General features: G+C 32.3%; 2 protein-coding genes across 2 annotated transcripts; one reads left to right on the forward strand and one right to left on the reverse strand.

Moving 5' to 3' along the window:
• Positions 1–1248: 1248 nt before the first annotated feature.
• Positions 1249–7267, forward strand: LOC134702109 (uncharacterized). Its single transcript, XM_063563206.1, has 4 exons — positions 1249–1406; positions 2721–2855; positions 6360–6597; positions 7091–7267. The coding sequence occupies exons 2-4, from the start codon at positions 2766–2768 to the stop codon at positions 7132–7134; spliced, it is 372 nt and encodes a 123-aa protein (XP_063419276.1). The 5' UTR covers positions 1249–1406; positions 2721–2765; the 3' UTR covers positions 7135–7267.
• A 2128-nt stretch (positions 7268–9395) lies between these two features.
• On the reverse strand, positions 9396–16872 carry LOC134702136 (metalloproteinase inhibitor 2-like). The gene is made up of 5 exons (XM_063563228.1): positions 16740–16872; positions 14109–14218; positions 12578–12680; positions 10783–10922; positions 9396–9533 (listed from the first exon to the last, which is right to left on the reverse strand). Exons 1-5 carry the CDS (start codon positions 16855–16857, stop codon positions 9396–9398), a joined length of 609 nt encoding a protein of 202 aa, XP_063419298.1. The 5' UTR covers positions 16858–16872.
• Between the last annotated feature and the right edge of the window lie 2408 nt (positions 16873–19280).

Consider the following 19280-nt stretch of genomic DNA (forward strand, 5'->3'; position numbering starts at 1 on the left):
TTGATCCATCTCTTTCATAGTTTCAATGAGGTCGTATGCTTCTGTTATAGTTCGATTTCCCTAATTCATCTGATAATTGATTAGTTTAAATTTATTTAGCTCTCAGGGAATCAACGGCGGGGTTAAACAGCTTTATGAGATCTCAACCCTTTCCCTTTACCTTTAGCCAATGTAGAAAAGTAAACGCATAACAATACGCACATTAAAAATCAGTTCAAGAGAAGTCCGAGTTCGGAGTATATTTTTACTTATATATTGTTTTTCTTCATATTTATAAAGTCGTCTAAATTGTAAACCGAAAGGAATTTAACTATTTCTTGTACTCTCCATTTTCAGGAAATTATTTACAAGTTTTGCATAGTATTTTAATATAGTACGTAGTTCTTTAAAAGCTAGATTGTGAGACCCAAGGTTTCGATAAGATTTCTTGTTTATTTATTTTTTTATATTTTTAAATTAAATTTAGTTTAATGTTCTACAGCGTTGTCAGCATCTTTAAAATCTTTTGTAAAATTCTTCAAATTTTTTTTTTTTGTGTTGTGAATTTATACATAGATATAGGAAGATGTGGTGTGAGTGCCAATGAGACAACTCTCCATCCAAATAACAATTTAAAAAGTAAACCATTATAGGTTAAAGTACGGCCTTTACATGTCAATTTGATTGTAGTATTTGACTGGGGGTAATACAATCGTAAAAAATAGTTAATAAAGTATAAAATCGAGAATGGAAATGGGGAATGTATCAAGCAGACAACAACCCGACCATAGAAAAAACAACAGCGGAAGGTCACCAACAGGTCTTCAATGTAACGAAAAATTCCCGCACCCAGAGGTGTCCTTCAGCTGGCCCCTAAACAAATGGCCATAAGGCTGATTATAAAATGATTTGAGAGTGAAGTGAACTGATGCACCTCAAAGAAAGAAGCCTATTTGATTATTGAGTGAACAATCTATATTAGAGGTAAGACATAGCTATCTACTTTAAAGATCTTTAAAGGCCAGTTGTATTAAATATTTAAAACAACTAAAAAAATATAAATAAAATTATATTTCATATCAGTTTCTTATTTGTAAGAAAACGCAACAGTAAAAATTCAAAGGCAACGCAGGTCAATGACATGTTCTTGCACAACATCATTCTATTTATAGATTTATTCTGTAACGTGTAAAAATAATGCTACTTCTGTAAACTAATTATTAAAGCCATGACCTCAAAGTACTTCAAAATACTGTTGCAGCAGGAAATAAGATAGGAAATCCCCATTCAAAAGTGATGACAGAAGCAAGTTTAGACTTGTAATCTATATATTTAATGATTATGGAATTTCTACAAGGGAATGGTATAAATTGAAGGTCATTTTGGTAGTTTTTATACTGGTATTACGAGCTACAGAGACGAACAAGGTAGGAATAATTACATATTTAAGTATATATTATTATATAAAAATATACAATAATCTATATGAAAGATATAGCCAATGTAAATATTAATTATTCTGATATTTAGAATGAGAATCCTTGTTTTTTCATTTAATTTATTTTTATTAAAACAAAAAGGAATTATACCAAAACAAAGGGCCGCCTCATTATATAAATAATATACATGAAATCGTATGAGAAAGGATCACGATGCAATTTTTATACCCTCGGCGGGGGGGGGGGGGGGGGGGGAGGGGCGGGGAAGGGGGGGGGGGGCTACCAATACTTGTTTGATAGGGGTGCTATCCTTTTCATATAATTTAGATTTTCGTAATGTATATCTTTTCTTATATTGCGTAGGCACAAATATCACCTTTTTACCATATTTCTTCGATTTCGTGTTGTGTAATGTAAGTGTGAAATACAAAAGTCTTAAAAGAGAGCAAAATAGCTGAAAAAATATGGGAACTTTATTGACCTTATCATATATTTCTAATAGTTTTTCCGAGCTATTCACAAATTTTCAAGATTGAAAAGTGACCAGTATTCCAGAGGCATGTCTTAGCTATCATCTTGTACATGTACATATGATGTCGGAGTATGATGTAGCCTCCCGAGGTTATATTATATGTTTTAGTTCAACAAATTAATTCAAAATAAAAAAAATCCAAATCATGTTAACACAGCGAAACACTTTCTACGGGACGAATTTGCAGTTGCAAAACTTTGCATTTTTTTTTTAAATTAAAGAATATATCTCCCCTATGCAAAGCTTTGATTCCTAGGCTGATTTTCGCTACATTTTTGTCCATTTTAATTTTTTAAGCTCGTCGTTTGTTTTGATAAGCTTGGAAATTTGAAAAATTTTGGACTCGATCGTTACTGAAGAGACATTTACTGTTGACATGCTCATCTTGTGCAGAACATTGGTATCGGTAATGTTATTCAAAAACAGTAAAGCAAAATATAACATTTTTGTAGTTTTGAAAACCACAAGTAAAAAACCTAAATTGAAAAATGCAGCAGCTTTTTTGCAGTAAAATAATTTAGTTCAGTTTAACCAATACGTGGTTTTTTTTCGGGATATACTGTACTTATTTAAAATCATGTGACCAGCATTATTTGAGAAAATGTAGAAAGCAATGCTGCTCTTCGTTGAAGGTCGTTCGGAACGGAGACATATTATATAGTTGTTTATAATTTATGTGTCAATTTGGTCTCTTGTGGAGAGTTTATACATTGGCAATCATACCTCATCTTCTTTTTTTTTTTATATATACATGAATATCTTTATTTCAGTCGAATATATAAGCATTAGTTGAAACTTCGTAAGCGACAATCAAAATGAAACTTACATTGGCAGTCTGTGTTGTGCTGATTGGAATGACTTTGGCTGATGATTTAGTACCAAACCTTATAGTGCAGTCAGTGAAGGTAGGCAAATATATGTCTTGGTTAATGAGTATTCCTAAAGTTATTTTGCTCTTTGTGTTGTAATGATGTGTATACAAATATTATTCTTTTTAAACAGATCTAGTTAGAATAGGTAGGAGTTTCGATTAACACGTACATGTATTTTGCGAAAAATCTCTGACATTTTTAACGCAGATTTTGTAGACAGTAAATTTACGGAAAAGAAAAATAATACGCACAATATCATGATCGTGTAAATATTGAAATGTTCTTTATTTTGATGGGTTGCATTTTAAAAACCGGATATCAATTTTAACCATGCTTGTTATTCCATGAGAAAACGTGTTGCAATTTGAATGCTGTACTTTGTTTTCTTTTCTTTCTTAAATGTAATTGATTATGTATTTGGTATTGTAAATGTGTTCTGTGGCGCCTTACTTATCACTGCATTATTTATTCTCTTTTGATGTTTAAAAAGCTTGCATAAGCTCCTTATATGATAGAAACCTGCTCTCATCTTCAAAGACATTTTTTGGTTTCCATGTAGTGAAAAAGCCTCAATGTTAAAGCGTATTTAGGCATCCCTGGGCTTTCAAATTGATGTTAATGTTTGACCGTTTATAATGAATTCAAAGGTTAATCCAGTAAATAACTTCGGATTTTTATAAAGTGTTTATATTTTTATATACATTTACAGTTATAATTTGAAATCCTTATATCTATAGGGAGCAAAATTTGAATGGTAGTTGGATACAAAATATGTGGTAAAGAAAAAGAGTAATGATAGCTTTTCAAAAAATTTATTTTTCATAAGGTGATACTTTTTTTTTGTCATTTGTTATTACTTTATAGATTTATTATGGTGAATTATTGACTATTGAAATTCGGCAGCTTAGTCAAGTACTTTCCGTCGATATATTTTTTCTTGAAATTGTCTCCTTTAATCCCGCCTTTAATTTAGTTTAAACAAAATCGTTTTTATTTAATCACAGTGTTTACCCTTCACTGATTACAAGTGAACTGAATTTATATATGAGTATCATACATGTATACACAATGAAAAATAAAGGATCAACACAGTTAGCACCCATTATTTCATCGCGTTAAATGTTTTTTTAAGGATAAACAACTGTGAGTAATTTGATTTATCACTTAACAATAAAAGGAATAGAAATTTTAAACAAATGAAACGCAACTTAAAAAATATCAAGTTGGTTCTTCAGAACAAATTTAATTGCAAAACATAAAATATTTAAATACCGCATTTCAATGTAATTTATAATGCAATAAAATGAATACTTGTTTGTTTAACATACCGTACTCATACCTAATGAAGTCTAACTGAAGATATGGGTACCGAACCTTCTTAGACAATGGCAAACGTAGACAGAGACGTGTTTGACCTGATGGACTGTGGCAAGCACAGCCCTGAAAGAGTTGAACCAATTTACTGCTACAGCCATTTGAATTGTAATGAAACACGGTCCTTGAAACCGTGAAAGTAATAGATATAATTCACTGGGAAGGATAGTGAGCGAGCGAGACAGTGAGCGAGCGAGAGACAGTGAGCGAGAGAGAGACAGTGAGCGAGAGAGAGACAGTGAGCGAGAGAGACAGTGAGCGAGAGAGATAATGAGCGAGTGCGACAATGAGCGAGTGAGCGAGAGAGACAGTGAGGGATACATTGAGTGAGCGAGTGAGCGAGTGAGTGAGTGAGCGAGTGAGAAAGTGAGTGAGAGAGTAAGCGAGTGAGAGAGTGAGCAAGCGAAAGAGTGAGCAAGTGAGAGTGTGAATGAGGCAGTGAGTGGGAGAGTGAGGGAGTGAAGGTGTGAGAGTGAGGGTGAGAGTAACACAATGACGTGTAAGACATTGGGAGAGCGAGTGAGAATAAGTAAACGTGGAATAGCGATTGAGAGAGTAATTAAGAGTGTGAGCAAGCAAAAGTAAGTCCCCGAAGGTATCATTAGCTGAGTAGCCAGCACTTGACATCAATATCAATAATGTGGTCACTTTTTTTTATAAAGGAGTAGGTCCGGTAAGACCTCTTTTTGGCCCCAAAATATAGCGGTTTTACAAAATTGTTAAAATGTAAACTATACTTAGTTATTGGATAGCAGAATGGTTCTGCTACATAAATATGGGCTGTTTTTGACACTACAATGTACATATATTGGGTACTAGAACCATGAAGTCGTTCTAAATTACTGAAATCTTCACAATTCCATCATTTAATTAAATTTTAGACGGTTTCCGGGTAAAACGAAAGTGGCCGCATTCGTGTTCATCCAAAATATTGAAATGGAAATTGTATTTGATGATAATACATAACATATGTAAAGATTGAGGATGAACACAGATTCGGCCACTTCCGTTTTTGACAAAAACCATCTGAAAAGTGACATTTTTTCGGATATTCGGTAGATTTTCCATATTTGAGCTTGAATCGGATCGTTTTTAATGACTTAATAAGTAAAAATCTTGCACATAAATTAATTGAATCATATGAAATAGACACTTAAGTGTTTAAAAGGTGGTCAAAATCTTTCGTCAGATGAAACTGAAATTTGAGGCCAAAAACGGTCCTTACCGGACCTACTCCTTTCCTGATAACACGAAAAACTAAGTTTTTTTTTTTATATCCCAGGAATAAATTACATTAGCCGTTTTTGGCACCAGTTTTTGAAAATTTTAATCCTCTATGCTCTTCATCTTTGTTCTTGTTTGACTTTATAAATATTTTGATGTAAGCATCACTGATGAGTCTTGTGTAGACGAAACGCGCGTCTGGCGTAATCAATTATAATCTTGGAATCTTTGATAACTATTAGCAAAAGAGGAAGTGGATCGGGGTTCAGTGTATTCATAATAATTGGTACAACTCTCCTTACTCTTTGGAAACGTTTTGTTATTTGATTTTGCCATGTGATCATGGACTTTCCGAATTGATTTTCTTCTGAGTTCAGTATTTTTGTGATTTTACTTTTTACTCTATGAAAACGTGCTCTTTACATCGAGGCTTGCTTTGTTTTACATCGAAGCCACAGTAGTTCTAGGAATCTGGGATTCAATCTTGGGGCATGTGACCTATTTTAACTGCAGGGTTTAGAATATTTTAATCGAAATCATAGAACAATGGAATGAAAAAAACAGAAAATTATGAATACTTTTAGCAAAAGTTAAATTGGATCAGGGTTCTGATTAGTCACATTATTTGTACAACTCTTCTTACAATGTACAGATGCCATATTTTGGAATTTCTGTGACCTTTATGGTTTGCGGAAATTACTATTTTACTATATAGTATAGTAACAAATACAAACGAGAAAGGTACCAAAGGGACATTCATGTAGAAAATAAAGTGACACCCCATGGCCAAAAAAGAAAAAGACCAACAGAAAACAACAATTACTGTACACAAAACACAACATAGAAAACTAAAGACTGAACAACTTGAACCCCAACAAAAACTGACAGTGATCTCAGATGTTCTAGAAGGACTAAAATACATATAATGATCTATTTCAGATGATGCATCAGAATCGCAGTAAAAGGTCACTTAAACCAAGCATGGAGGATTCGGTGAAGATGGCATTCAGCATGACAGACAAAAACCACGATGGTCATATAACAGTAGATGAATTGATACAATTTGTAAAGAAAACAACCGGGTTAACCATTGATCAGACAACCAGACAAGGTTTTAATATGGTGTTTGGGAATCCCACATATGACCTCAATGAAAATGGAACTATTGAATTAAATGGTATGTATGCATTTCTACTGACGAGTACAGATGTGTTTTGTCAAGGGAATAATTATACGTCTACTACTATTACTGTAATGATACTACTCTTTCTCAAACCAACAGTAAACAAAAACAATGAAAATGGAAATGGGGAATGTTTCAAAGCGACAACAACCCGACCATAGAGTCAACAGCCGAAGGCCAACAATGTGTGCATTTTGTTTATCAGAAATTGCATTTTTTTACGTGGTTAAACAATATAGATTCTGTTTGTTGTTTGATGGATTTTTTTTAGAATAAATGATTGTATTAAACTAAAAGGCATATTTCATACTACGCATGAATTCACATTTTGAACAGTCATGGTACAATTTTTGTATTGCTGATTTTTGTTAAACTTAGTGTGATAATCCAATGTCTTTAACACAAAGCTATCATTTTACAGTTATGTATAGGTATGCCTGCATATTATTATTTTATATGTTATATGAAATTCCTTTTTTTTCTTCAGAGTATGCTGGACTTATGAGAATGGGTATGACAAGAGGAAAGTAAAACGATAAAATGATTCAATCTGAGAGGACTGGAACTGTCCAATAATAACCAAACTGATAATAATATTGTCTTGAGATCTTTAAGAAAATTCTCCTTATGTAATTTCATATTAATAAAAGAAATGTATGCACTATATACGCCTTAGTTTCATTAACATATAAGGGTATGCTTGCAAATGAGACATTTACTTCACGTGACCAAATGACAACTGTATATATTGCTTCAAATTTATAATTCATTGCCTTTTTTATACGACCGTAAAAAACGTACGGCCGTATAATAGTATGGCGATGTCAATACCGTCGTCGTCGTTCTAATACATTAGGTTTCCAGACAACAACTTGAGTATATGGATGAATCTCTTTTTAGTCTCCTCCCGATGAAGTCGAATGAGACTTTAGGTTTTCAATCCGTCCGTATGCCTGTCTGTGTCTGTCTGTCTATCCGTCAGTCAGTCAAATCAGTTCTCCACACTTTTTTCTTCGTGTTTATAAATATTGATTTCATTGATATTTGGTAAATAGTTTTATCATGACAAGTTGCAGATCAAGTTTAAATTTGGTTTCGGTCTAGTGATTTTGTCTAGTGTTATGATCCTTGAAATTGGAAAATTCCCTCAAATAATCATTTTTCCACACTTTTCATTTATCAAGCTTTTAAAAGATATTGATTTGATGATTTGTATGTAGTTTTATCATGACAAGTAGCAGATCAAGTTCAAATTGTGTTTCGTTCTAAATATTGTGTCAAAAGTAATGGTCCTTGGACTAAGAATAATCAGTTTTTCTTCACTTTTTTCGACATTGTTTTCAATTTAGACTTTGTTTATATTTTTTTTCGTTTCGACTTGTATTGTATTTGCTTTCAAGTTTATATGGTCCATTCATCCTATTTCAACTTTTTTCAACATTCAAAAGTGCATCCTTAGTTGAGGTAAATTATATGGCCTTTCAAATCACGTTTAGATTACTAATATCATTGAAGGACATTGATTGTCGAAATCAGGATATGGTATACAAATTTTCGCACCCCCTGTTCAAGTTGTGGGTAAACCATCTTTTCCGCAAGTATATTGTTTTCTGCTAGGTAATACATTAGGATAATATGATACATTTTGTTACATCTGGTGATCCGTTTATTTGGCAATCGCCAATGGCAGTGAGCAGGGTTTTGGAACTACAGTTGCTCGACCTGCTAGTCAAATGCGTTATGTTAAAATTCACTTTTTTATTATTATTTTTTGTCGTTTGGAAAATGTAGTGTGTGCTGCATTTAGATCTCTCTACCGATAATTTATTTTTCAAGCACGCGTATAAAAATCGCAATCATAGGTTTGAACTTGTTTTTCAATTTAAACTTGTTGATTTGATAATTAGTTACTGTATACAATCTATAGTTTTTTCATGACAAGTAACATACCAAATTGGAATTTGGTTCCAGTGAAATGATTTTGTGATATTGTTTTGTAAAGTCTGCACCCTGGCAAGTAAAGATGAAGTTAACATTTTGTTCCAGTACAATGAATGAATTTTAACCTATAGGGGACTATGCGTTGTCCTGCAATACTCTTAGAAATCTGATGTGCAGTGGCTGTCAATTATTTTTAACAAATTAGACGGGGTCACCCCAGAGGAATACAGGACCACTCGGCCTGGAGTCAAATTGGACCGACTCATGAGTCAACTAGGGCCTTCTACAATGAAAGTATTAAAAGAGGACTTGAGCTAAATGAATTAAATGTTATAATTTACACGACAATATCATTTCCATGTTGCTGAATTTGCATACAATAAAAATGATATGTTTTTGTAAAATGTGAATTTCAATTTTCACTTATCTTATCAATTTATTATTAAAGTTAATAAAAAAAACCTATTATGTTGTATTTGATTTACTCATTTGTTGAATATTTATTTATTTATTATTTCAAAATCAACTCGGACCGTCAATAATGCCAACTCAAAATACAGTATCCTTTTATATCATAATGGTGAGCGTGTATTTGGAATACAATCATTTCCTGACATCACCGACAACCACACGTTGATTATTTGTTACGATTGGTTGCCATCTAATTATAGAAATGCATGTTCAATGAGTGTCTTAACCTTACATTCTAAAACAGATCACAACTACATAATTTGAAACAGACATCCACTTTTAATGAAAAAAATATTCAAGTCAATCAGAAAGTCTGCTAAATAATTTCCATGCGTAGTCAATACCTCATTTAGGTTCAGCGTGTTTATGAAAATAGATAGCTAACATGTCTCATTATTAACCCAGCGACATCGTCTTCTTTCTCTTTTGCAAAGTGCGTTCTTAGCAAGACATCTAGTAGTCTTATCATTTTGATTTTCCGATTGATATTTACAGCCTATTGATTTTGCACCAATGTTCTTAAAATTAAAAGTATATGGTTTACTATTGTTCTGTCTGATATCACTACAAACCAGTGATTATTTGTTACGACTCGAAGGTGGTTTGGTTTTAAGCAGTGTTCTTGAAACTCAAACACATACTTGCATTGTGTATATCAATAAGTCGATTACCAGCAAAAGATCATACACAAAAATGAAGCAAATATGAGTACATTAAAACATGAGAGGGGATATATGGCCACTTGAAGATATACATTCCATATGCAAGGCCCAGTAAGGATGTTAAAAACCTGTTTATTTGTGCATTTCTAAAGTCTAGGGCCTATTTTGGTGATTGTCGTTTCTTGTTGTGTTATGTATTTATGTTTTCGTTTATTTATTTTTTTGTCGATAGTTTTTTTCGATTGAACTGTTTTACATTAAAATTTTGTCATTTCGGGGACTTTGATAGCTATAATCCGGTATGGACTTTGACCATTGTTGAAGGCTGCATGGTGACATAAATGTATGGTTGTTATAATTTCTGTGCCAATTGGTCTTATGTGAAGAATTGTATCATTGGCAATCATATTAGATCTTCATTTTATTAAGCATCAGAATGATAGTCAACTAAAAGATCTAAAACAAGGACAAGCATGTGCAAAGTCATTTAAGGTAGATTCATGGTATACCGCCATCTCGTATTGTTCTATTGCAGTACACTATCAGTCTAATTGTTTGCCCAAATTTGCAAATTTGTAGACAGATGTGCAATTTTATAGATAATACTGTTTATTTATATTAAGAATTTGCTGATTTGTTTGCATTTTTCAAAATATTTAAACAAATACCAAACATTTGTGTTTTATAATCATCTTTTTCTTTAACTAAGTCATTTAAGGGGAGATAACTCTTTTTGGATCATATTTATGCTGTTCTGAAAGGGGATTTTTTAAAACTTTTACTTGTAGCATGAAAAAAAGTTCGGTGACACCATTTTTTCTTTTTGTTTTCTTAAAACATGTTATAAAACCTAAATCTTCACAATTTATTTCAAAATTATATCTCATATTTTTTTTATGCACAAAAATGTGTTTTTTTCATGATTATTTTAAGCAAATGGAGTCAATTTTCAACGACTCATAGCTCGAAAAATAGCACGGTTACCCATCCTTTTTATTTTATTTTTGAAAAGTGCATAATAAAATCTTCATTTTGGCAAGGTATTAGAACATTATATCTCGGGGAAACATATACCTATGATCTACATTACCAACATTTTACTTACGCATCTTCTTCTACAGTTGAAATTATACGAATTAGAACGTTTTGTAAACAAATAAAACGCTTGAAATGGAGAAAGAGAGTCAAGTGTACTCCTAAAATCACACAAATATATTGTTTTCGTTCCATCAGGTTTTTTGCCTCCTTAAAGAAAAAATGAAAATATTTTGCTGATTTTCTATATCTTAAGATACTATTTTTGTTTATATAATGAACGACCAACCCTTCAGGGAATTCCTTTTCAAGCTCTTCTTGGTTAACTTATCTTTTCAACATTGTTTTCAAATATTGTAAAGTTGTTGTTCTGATTTTACACTAAATGAGTAAAAAGAATATATAAGATTGATTAACACTTCCAATTGTATACAATATCAGTAATTGTCAACACCGGCTGATCCATATCAGACAAGTGTCATCAATACATTTACAAATCGTTCATTTAAAAGTATTTCTGAAGGCAAAAGCTACTTAAGAGGTATTAAAACACGTATATGTGTCGCAAAATGTTTAGTTTTTGAAAATACATAATATTGAGAAGCTCCAAATTTAATGTTTGGTAAATGATAATAAGTCAACAGCTGTTTTAATTCAATGCAATGGTACAATATATACAGTCCGCCAAAAGTTAAGCACCACCGAAATATAACTTGCAATATTTTTATAACTATTGCGAAAAAAATATTAATGTTTGGTGTTATGAATTACCTTCAACATACCCTAAGAAAATCCATATGACCAAAAAGATTGGACTCAGATAAAGCAGTCAGGCAACCTCTTATCAAAGGTCACCTGCGCGTTTACAAATACACTGTTTCTCTAGGTGGTCGTGTTAGTGTTCGTACATTGGTCAGTCGACTTCTCAGAGGCAACTGAAGAGCAAGTTTTGGTGTCTAGAGACCTGTACTTACAGGTAGGTTCTCTACCCTCAGGTTTTAATGGGATATTGACTATCTATGCTTGAACATAAGAAGCTGAGAAAATACTCATTGTTCAGATGGTAGTCAGTTTCTTTTATTGCCAGTAGACGCCATACTACGAAACAAAACGGCCTATGACCAAAAACAATGTTTGCACAAGGAGTACTGCATTCAGTGCTGGTGGTGTTCCAGTACGGGGTTGTAATCCCTCATTTTAATAATCCCCCACTTGCGTCTACATTGCCAAGACCCATGTACATGGACGACAACGCTAGAAAACATAGGACAAGGATTTAAACCGAGTCCAAAGAACAACAAGCCATTTACACTATTTTTGAGCCTCCCAAGTCCCCATACATAAACCCTATCAAACATGTCGGAGATGCAATTGGCGGAAATCTCTATCACAGAGACCCACCTTCACAATATTTTGTCGATTTAAAAGTGATATTTGTTGTTTAATGCAACAGATTTTCCTAAACTAAAGCTAGAAGGCTTGTACCGAGAATTATACGTCGTGTTATGAAACTGTTCCGGAAATGAGGTTGTTACACATGCTATTGACTCAAATATTGACATTAAATTTGCCAAACATACCAAAGCTTATGTGTAGAAAATTTTAATAATATTGGGTGATCAATTGTTGTAAAAAAATAAAATCACAGTGAAACTTAAATTCTGTTTCTGAATTGTAAAATTAACACAATTTCTATTAACGGAAAACCTACATGCATAGAATCTTCATAAGTGACTAAAATTACATTTCTGTTTTCTTTTTTTCGTGGAATAATTGATTTTTTAAATTTGAAAAAAAAATTATGCAATAAAAATAAGTGGTGCTTAACTTTTGGAGGACTGTATAGTTTGATACAGTAGGTTTACCCATTAAAATATAAGATTGGCCAACAGTAAATCGTACTCCACAGAGAGCACCATTTCCTCTTGTCTCTATGACAACATCTTGTCCAACTCCTTCTGTCACACCCTGTATTTAAACGTATATCTATATATATAATTCAATCAGTTCAGATATTCTGAATTTAAAAGGACAGATTATTTTTGAAAAAGTCTGACATTTTAAGCCCGTAAATTTACATCACAGTGTAACGGATGTTTAGTGCATGCTATTCACAGTGTTCCAATTTAACCTTACAACATGTACACATGGAGATAAATCTTTGAACATGTTTTTGGTATGCTCTTCTACTTTGTTCTTCGTTATGTTCTCAACTTTACGTCACAGTTGAGTTTTATTTTTTGCGAAAAGAACACTTGGCATGGTTGACGTAAAATATTCAAAACTTTGTATCTTTGATGTCTTTTGTTTTATTCCTAGTGAATTTAAAAGATTGTACACCGATATTTTGACCAATTTGAAAATAACTCAAAACTCTTTTTCTTTTCAATACATTTTATATCGTTTATCTTTTAATTATACGTGAAAACAATATATGCTTTAATACTCCATGTTTTTAGAACTTTTCATAAACATACATTCATTACTTTACTTTAAATCTCCAAGAATCATACCCATACGATTCATCTAATCTGGACAACCTGCAGAACCTCACGAATAGTTATCAAAGGTACCTGGAGTTATTTTCACAAAATTGCTTACGACTAAGAATTGTTAGCAAAGATACGAGAACTATAATTTCATTCGCCAGACGCGCGTTTCGTCTACATAAGACTCATATGTGACGCTCAGATCAAAATAGATTAAAAGCCAAACAAGTACAAAGTTGAAGAAAACATTCTGAGTAGTCGCCCCTTAAGACACGTAAGGATAAATTTTAAAAAATTCATTAATCCAGACAAAACTTTATTCGGGAAATTGAAGCCCGAGAGTTAGCCGATTAGTAACTCAAAGTGTAAGTCTTGAAAAAAAAACTTACACATTTTTTTTTATCCGGTAGGGTTTCTGTCTTTGCTTAAACTGTGATAGGCTATTCTTGTCTTAATGTAAAGAAAGGTGATATAGCAATTTGTCTCAAATTATAATGTTGAATTTTTGGGGGATTGTGTTCGTATATTGCTCAGTCTTTAGTTCTCTGTGTTGTGTTTTGTATCATTTTGTTTATCTATTGGTATCTGATTTTGTCATGTTGTTGTCAGTTTGTTTTCGGCATATAAGTTTAAACAATATTTTGGTATTTGTTTGTTTATCTTTTTATTATTAATAATGATGTCTCGCTAAGCAATTGAAAAGCCAGAATACAGTTGAGTTGTAATTGTTTATGACGAATGCATCTTATCTAATCTATCCAATTTCTTATCATACAAATTCCAAAAATCGATATATAGTAGTTCTTTTATGCATATGTCTTATATGACAACGTTTTCGAGAATACACAACGTATTAATAAATTCAATGAGTTTGCATGTTTTGATCGATTTTAATACTGCTTCTTACCTTCATTTTGAAAATAATTTTAAATGTATATTCCCAAGTAGCTAAATTGTTGTTTACGTCATCGGGTGCACCTGGAATAAGTTTTTCCTTGGTAACTTCGCCATACATTACTGAAAAGGCACACAATATTTTGACCATATGATGCTTTTTTAAAACAAAAAAATACGTTTGTAAAGCAATTCATCATATCAACAAAATAATATCAATACAAAAGCAACCAGAGACCAAATGACATAGACATTTACAAATAAAGTTAACATTTCAGCATTCAACAATGCATGTTTAAATCCCGTATCAACTATTACAGGATTTCCTTAACATGCTTACTACAGTACTATACCTAATCAGTAATCATACCATGGTGAAGCACATTACGGGTGCCAAATGTTAAGCAGGATCTTTTTAACCTTCAGAAGCACATGTGATCACCGTCAGCTTTGTATGGGGTTCGTGTTTCTTAGTCTTTAGTTTCCTATGTTTTTTCTTGTGTACTTTTATTTGTCTGTTTGTCTTTTTCTTTTTTTAGCAATGACATTGCCAATTTATTATTTATCTACAAGTCTGACTGTTCCTGTGATATCTTTCGCCCCTCTTTTATATTGACCCTTGTTTTCAGTGAGGCTCGTGTTGATTATTCAGTCTTTATTCAATAATGTTTTGTTTGGAGTAATACATGTAGGGATTGTCATTTCATCATATCTTTGCCATAACTATTTGGAACCATCCGTTTTTTCTTTACAACCACTAAGTCAATGTTTCTGCTTTGTTACCTCTTTACAACCAGTCAGTCGAGGATTTTGCTGGTGGACCTTTTGCTCTCAAAGACAGTAAGTTTATCACAATACATAAAGATCATTTGGATACTAATCAAGATACGGTAGCTGATGACTACTTTTTAAAAGAGGTCAGAAAAAAACGTTACTATTGTCACGGTGTTGTCTGGAATGACTGTTTTCCTTAGTCACCACAAACAACAAATAACTTGAACAAAACGCTTTCAAGTCACTTTATTTCTTATAAAATCAACCATATTTCTCCTAGTCTATACACTTCTGATCGTGCTTCTTTCCGGTTTTCGATTCATACGTTTTGTTTATCGCAGAACATTCAGTCTTTATAATTTGTGTATCAGTTTAATAGTTGAAAAACGACACGATGGTGACAGTCGAAGTTTGTTTTCCTGGGAGATATGAAAAACACTAGCGTATTATTAAACCTCATAGAGAATTCTCGACAATTCATGGTATTGATTTCATAATTCGCGCCTATACTGATGAGGGCTTGGCTCAACATCCGATGGTATCATCAGCTCTGAAGCCAAAACGTCTGGACTGATATGATCTTTAACATACACTGTACCTTTCAAAAGTATCTGCATATGAATTTTGAAATTGAGGTTTCAACTTCCTCAAGAAAAGTTTACCTTCTACGGATTTGGCAATTTTGGTCATTTTCATAAAGATCATCAATTATTTTTGTTTTATGCATCTTCGGCTTTGACTGATCCTGGAAAAGGTAACTCAAGAAAAAGTGTCTCGGACGCGTGAAATTTATTACCTTTTGTTTTCATTTTTTCAAATCATCCCAAAATGTAATTTGGCGTTAAGATATGTTAATGTAGTCAGCCTGGGGAACACTGTTCGTTTATGGTTGGCAAGAAAGTCGAACAGTAGCACAAGCTGTGTGAGAGAGGTCGTTTGAAAAGTCACTATGGAGGTTAATTACAGGCCAAAATGCTCATATTTAAATCAAGCGGCGTTAAAATTGTCAGGTGATGCATCATATTACTTCCTAAGCTAAAACTGTACACCAAAATGACTATATTGACCCAGATCATTGTAACATCTGTAAAGAGATTTCGTCTCTTATAAATGAATTGTGATTCACCGCTAAACCAAACTTATTTACTAGGTCTTTTCAACTTATTTTGATAAAATATAGCCGGATTAAGTAATAGCAGTCCGAATTAAATCAAAACTTTAACGGTCAAAAGTTATAATTTATCGCTGGTAGTGTCGCAATAGTCATGATAGTCTGGAAGACGTGAATTGTTTGACATCATACAGTCTAGAGACAGCAATTCTTATTCACTGGCCCGACAACAAACAATGACAATATTAATGTTCCGAGCATCTGATTCTAGTCTCAGCTCAGCGTTGCAAGTAAGAAAAAAACCCAGCATATTAATTGAATTTAATTAAAATATAAGTTATCTTGTACATAAATTCCACCATCTTTTAGATTACACGGATTGTTGGCCGTATAAGGGCTGTATAGCCAGTCAAGGTCGTTCAAAACTTACATCGTGGGTTTCACGGATACAACAAGATTCACACGTTCAACTGTCCTCATCATTCTTTTACGCCTTTCTTTGAGGCTATCACGCATTGCAAAGGTTTTTAGAAATTGATTTTTTTACAATAACTTTGGTTTTGTGTTTTTTGTTGGGAAAGTATAGTTTTTTTATGTGACGAAGTAATCATGTTCAAACTAACCTTTCATTAAAAAATCCATTCGCGAAAAAAATCCCTCATTTTGCGTTAACTTAGATACCAAAAAATATCAAAATTCTTTTTGTTACGGAAACAATTAAATCATGATACTTGATGAACAGTTTATTCAAAAACTTACCATAATCAGCAGAGCAGAATTGATTTTGAGGGTGAGGATAACCACGACACCTACAACTGTGTACACTATATGTCATCCATACTAGAACAATTATTAGTGGTAATATCTTCGTAACCATTCTTACTGATTGTGTTTTCCCAACTGATTCAATATCTAGCATATATAATCAAAACCGAATCCTTATATCATTCAATATATAGATTGCAAATTCTTTTGTCAATAGGTATGACAGGATAGTAGATGGGGTTACTTGTAAAAAATAATATGTCATATACTTGTGATTTAAATACAAATAGAGGCTTCACATATACAATTATGCTACACTTGCACATTGCAATAGTCGTTCGACCTTTGTCTGTACAAAACGAGCATGTGTGAATTAACAAGAGACAAGTTTTACGAAAAAAATAACCTTCACGAACCCCATGTCGCTTAATCATATTGCAATAATAGAACATGTAGAATATTAGTATATCAAATTCAATGGTGTAAGCTGTGTTCATGCAGGAGAAAAACTAAGAGGATTGTTTATACCATAAAGGTTTATCGTTTTGGCTTTCACATAATTGCTTTTTTCCATACAGATCTAAAGTTATGCAATTAGTATTTTCTGTATGTTTTTTGACAATGCAACTTTCCTTTAGAATTTGATACTGATAATGTGATTCTTGATTTGTCATTCAATACACACTTGGTTTTTTTTGCGTTTTTTTTTCCCTTAAATTTATATATTGATATGTTAATTATATATTTCGAACCATTCTTACACATTTGAACCGATTCATGTAAGTTTAGTTTATATGTCACGTACCTATTTAGAATACAGGTAAATATTGACATCATTATTGAAAGCTCCTTTTCTCTACTTTTTCTACATCATACATTTTGTACTTATTGATTAAATTATATGATGTTTACACTGTTGTTTGCCTTCATTTACTTAGATATTTAGATCACAATTTTACATTCGGCATCCAACGTCTCCGTTCAAATAAGCTATGTTATATATTTATTTTTGTACATCAGTTATTCCAATAATTTTCTAATTTGAAATGTTTTTGATTTGTCTAAATTAACTAAGATTGTCAGTATTCCTACCGAAAATGCATAGCAAATGAAAAATTGTAGAGTTGAAATTATGGCTTGCAAAATTGTATGGATACAATCGACAGTAAGTTGATCGTTATGTTTGTTAATTTTTACATTATGCCAATTGACGATGAGAATGTCCCTCTGCCGTTGGCACATCCGGGCATTATTTACCCAGAAACATGCGGGATTTGTATGCCCATGATCAAATACACGGATTACACACGTGTGTTATGACTGGTTATGAATAATGACAACGGTAGTATACCACTTTTCAAAATTCATAAATCGTCGGTGATAATTAAAGGCTATATAAAGTACCTGAGATTACTCAAAGCGAACGTATGGATTGGCTGTATATTACTTCTGACTCATCTTCTGTGAAACACTTTTTGATTGACAGCTTATATTTCGAACAATTTAGTTGATTGATATTCTAATTAACATTTTAGTAAACCATGGTATGCTAGTTGTACACAACCTTAATGTCAATAAACGGTGTGAAATATCCCTTAAAGCGAATATTATTTATGCTGAAATCGTGTTATAGGGTATTGTTTTTGAGCGGAATAATATTAATTTAAGTTTGTTTGATGAAAACAAAAATTGATATTTTCTTAATATCTGCTATATAGTAGCATGCTTATCAATTGTCATAAAAAATCACAATATTTAAAAGTAACAATTATTTACAAAGTACTTATTTTTGAATAAAGTAACAGTCATCTTATGTGGAATATTGTTATAATACTAATTAAGTTATAAATACATTTTTTTGCTAGCCCTTCGCTGTAATTAATGTAAGATCACTCTGGTTTATGTTATCATTATTGGGAGCTAATCTGTTTTCATTTATCATGTTTATAGTGTTATTCAAACGATTCAAAATGGTTTATGTAAGATTGGGTGTTTGTGCGTATGTGTTTGCTTCCCTGTACAACGCTGTATACATGTATTTTTTAAGGAATCAACTAATTCAGATGAAGATGATATCTGTTCCATTGAATTCTGACATAATTTGTTTTACCATATTCACGACATTTGAGCAATGAATGATTTTACAAGGAGTAGGATCGATATTTGATGTATACAACAACTTAATAAGTGCATTCGTGACACCAAATTGACGAAACATTTGCTATTTAACTGAAAAAAAATACCTCAAATTAAAAAAAGACTGAAAACATTGTTTTTATAAATGTATTAGTATCATACGGCTTTTTCAGTAAACTATTTTCATAATTAGTTCTCACAGAAGTTAGTTAAATCAGATAAGATAACATCATCAACTTTGTACATCCATGAGGATCATGCACGGTTGACAAAAATTAAAATGTTTAGGATTTCAATCTTCTTGACTGGCTATAAAGGATTGGACCGTAAATTTTACTTTTCAAATTATCATTAAAAATCATTTATGAAATATTGAAAGGTTCTTTACATTGGTATATA

Source organism: Mytilus trossulus, unplaced genomic scaffold (genome assembly GCF_036588685.1).
Source record: "Mytilus trossulus isolate FHL-02 unplaced genomic scaffold, PNRI_Mtr1.1.1.hap1 h1tg000398l__unscaffolded, whole genome shotgun sequence".
NCBI classification, from domain to species: domain Eukaryota; kingdom Metazoa; phylum Mollusca; class Bivalvia; order Mytilida; family Mytilidae; genus Mytilus; species Mytilus trossulus.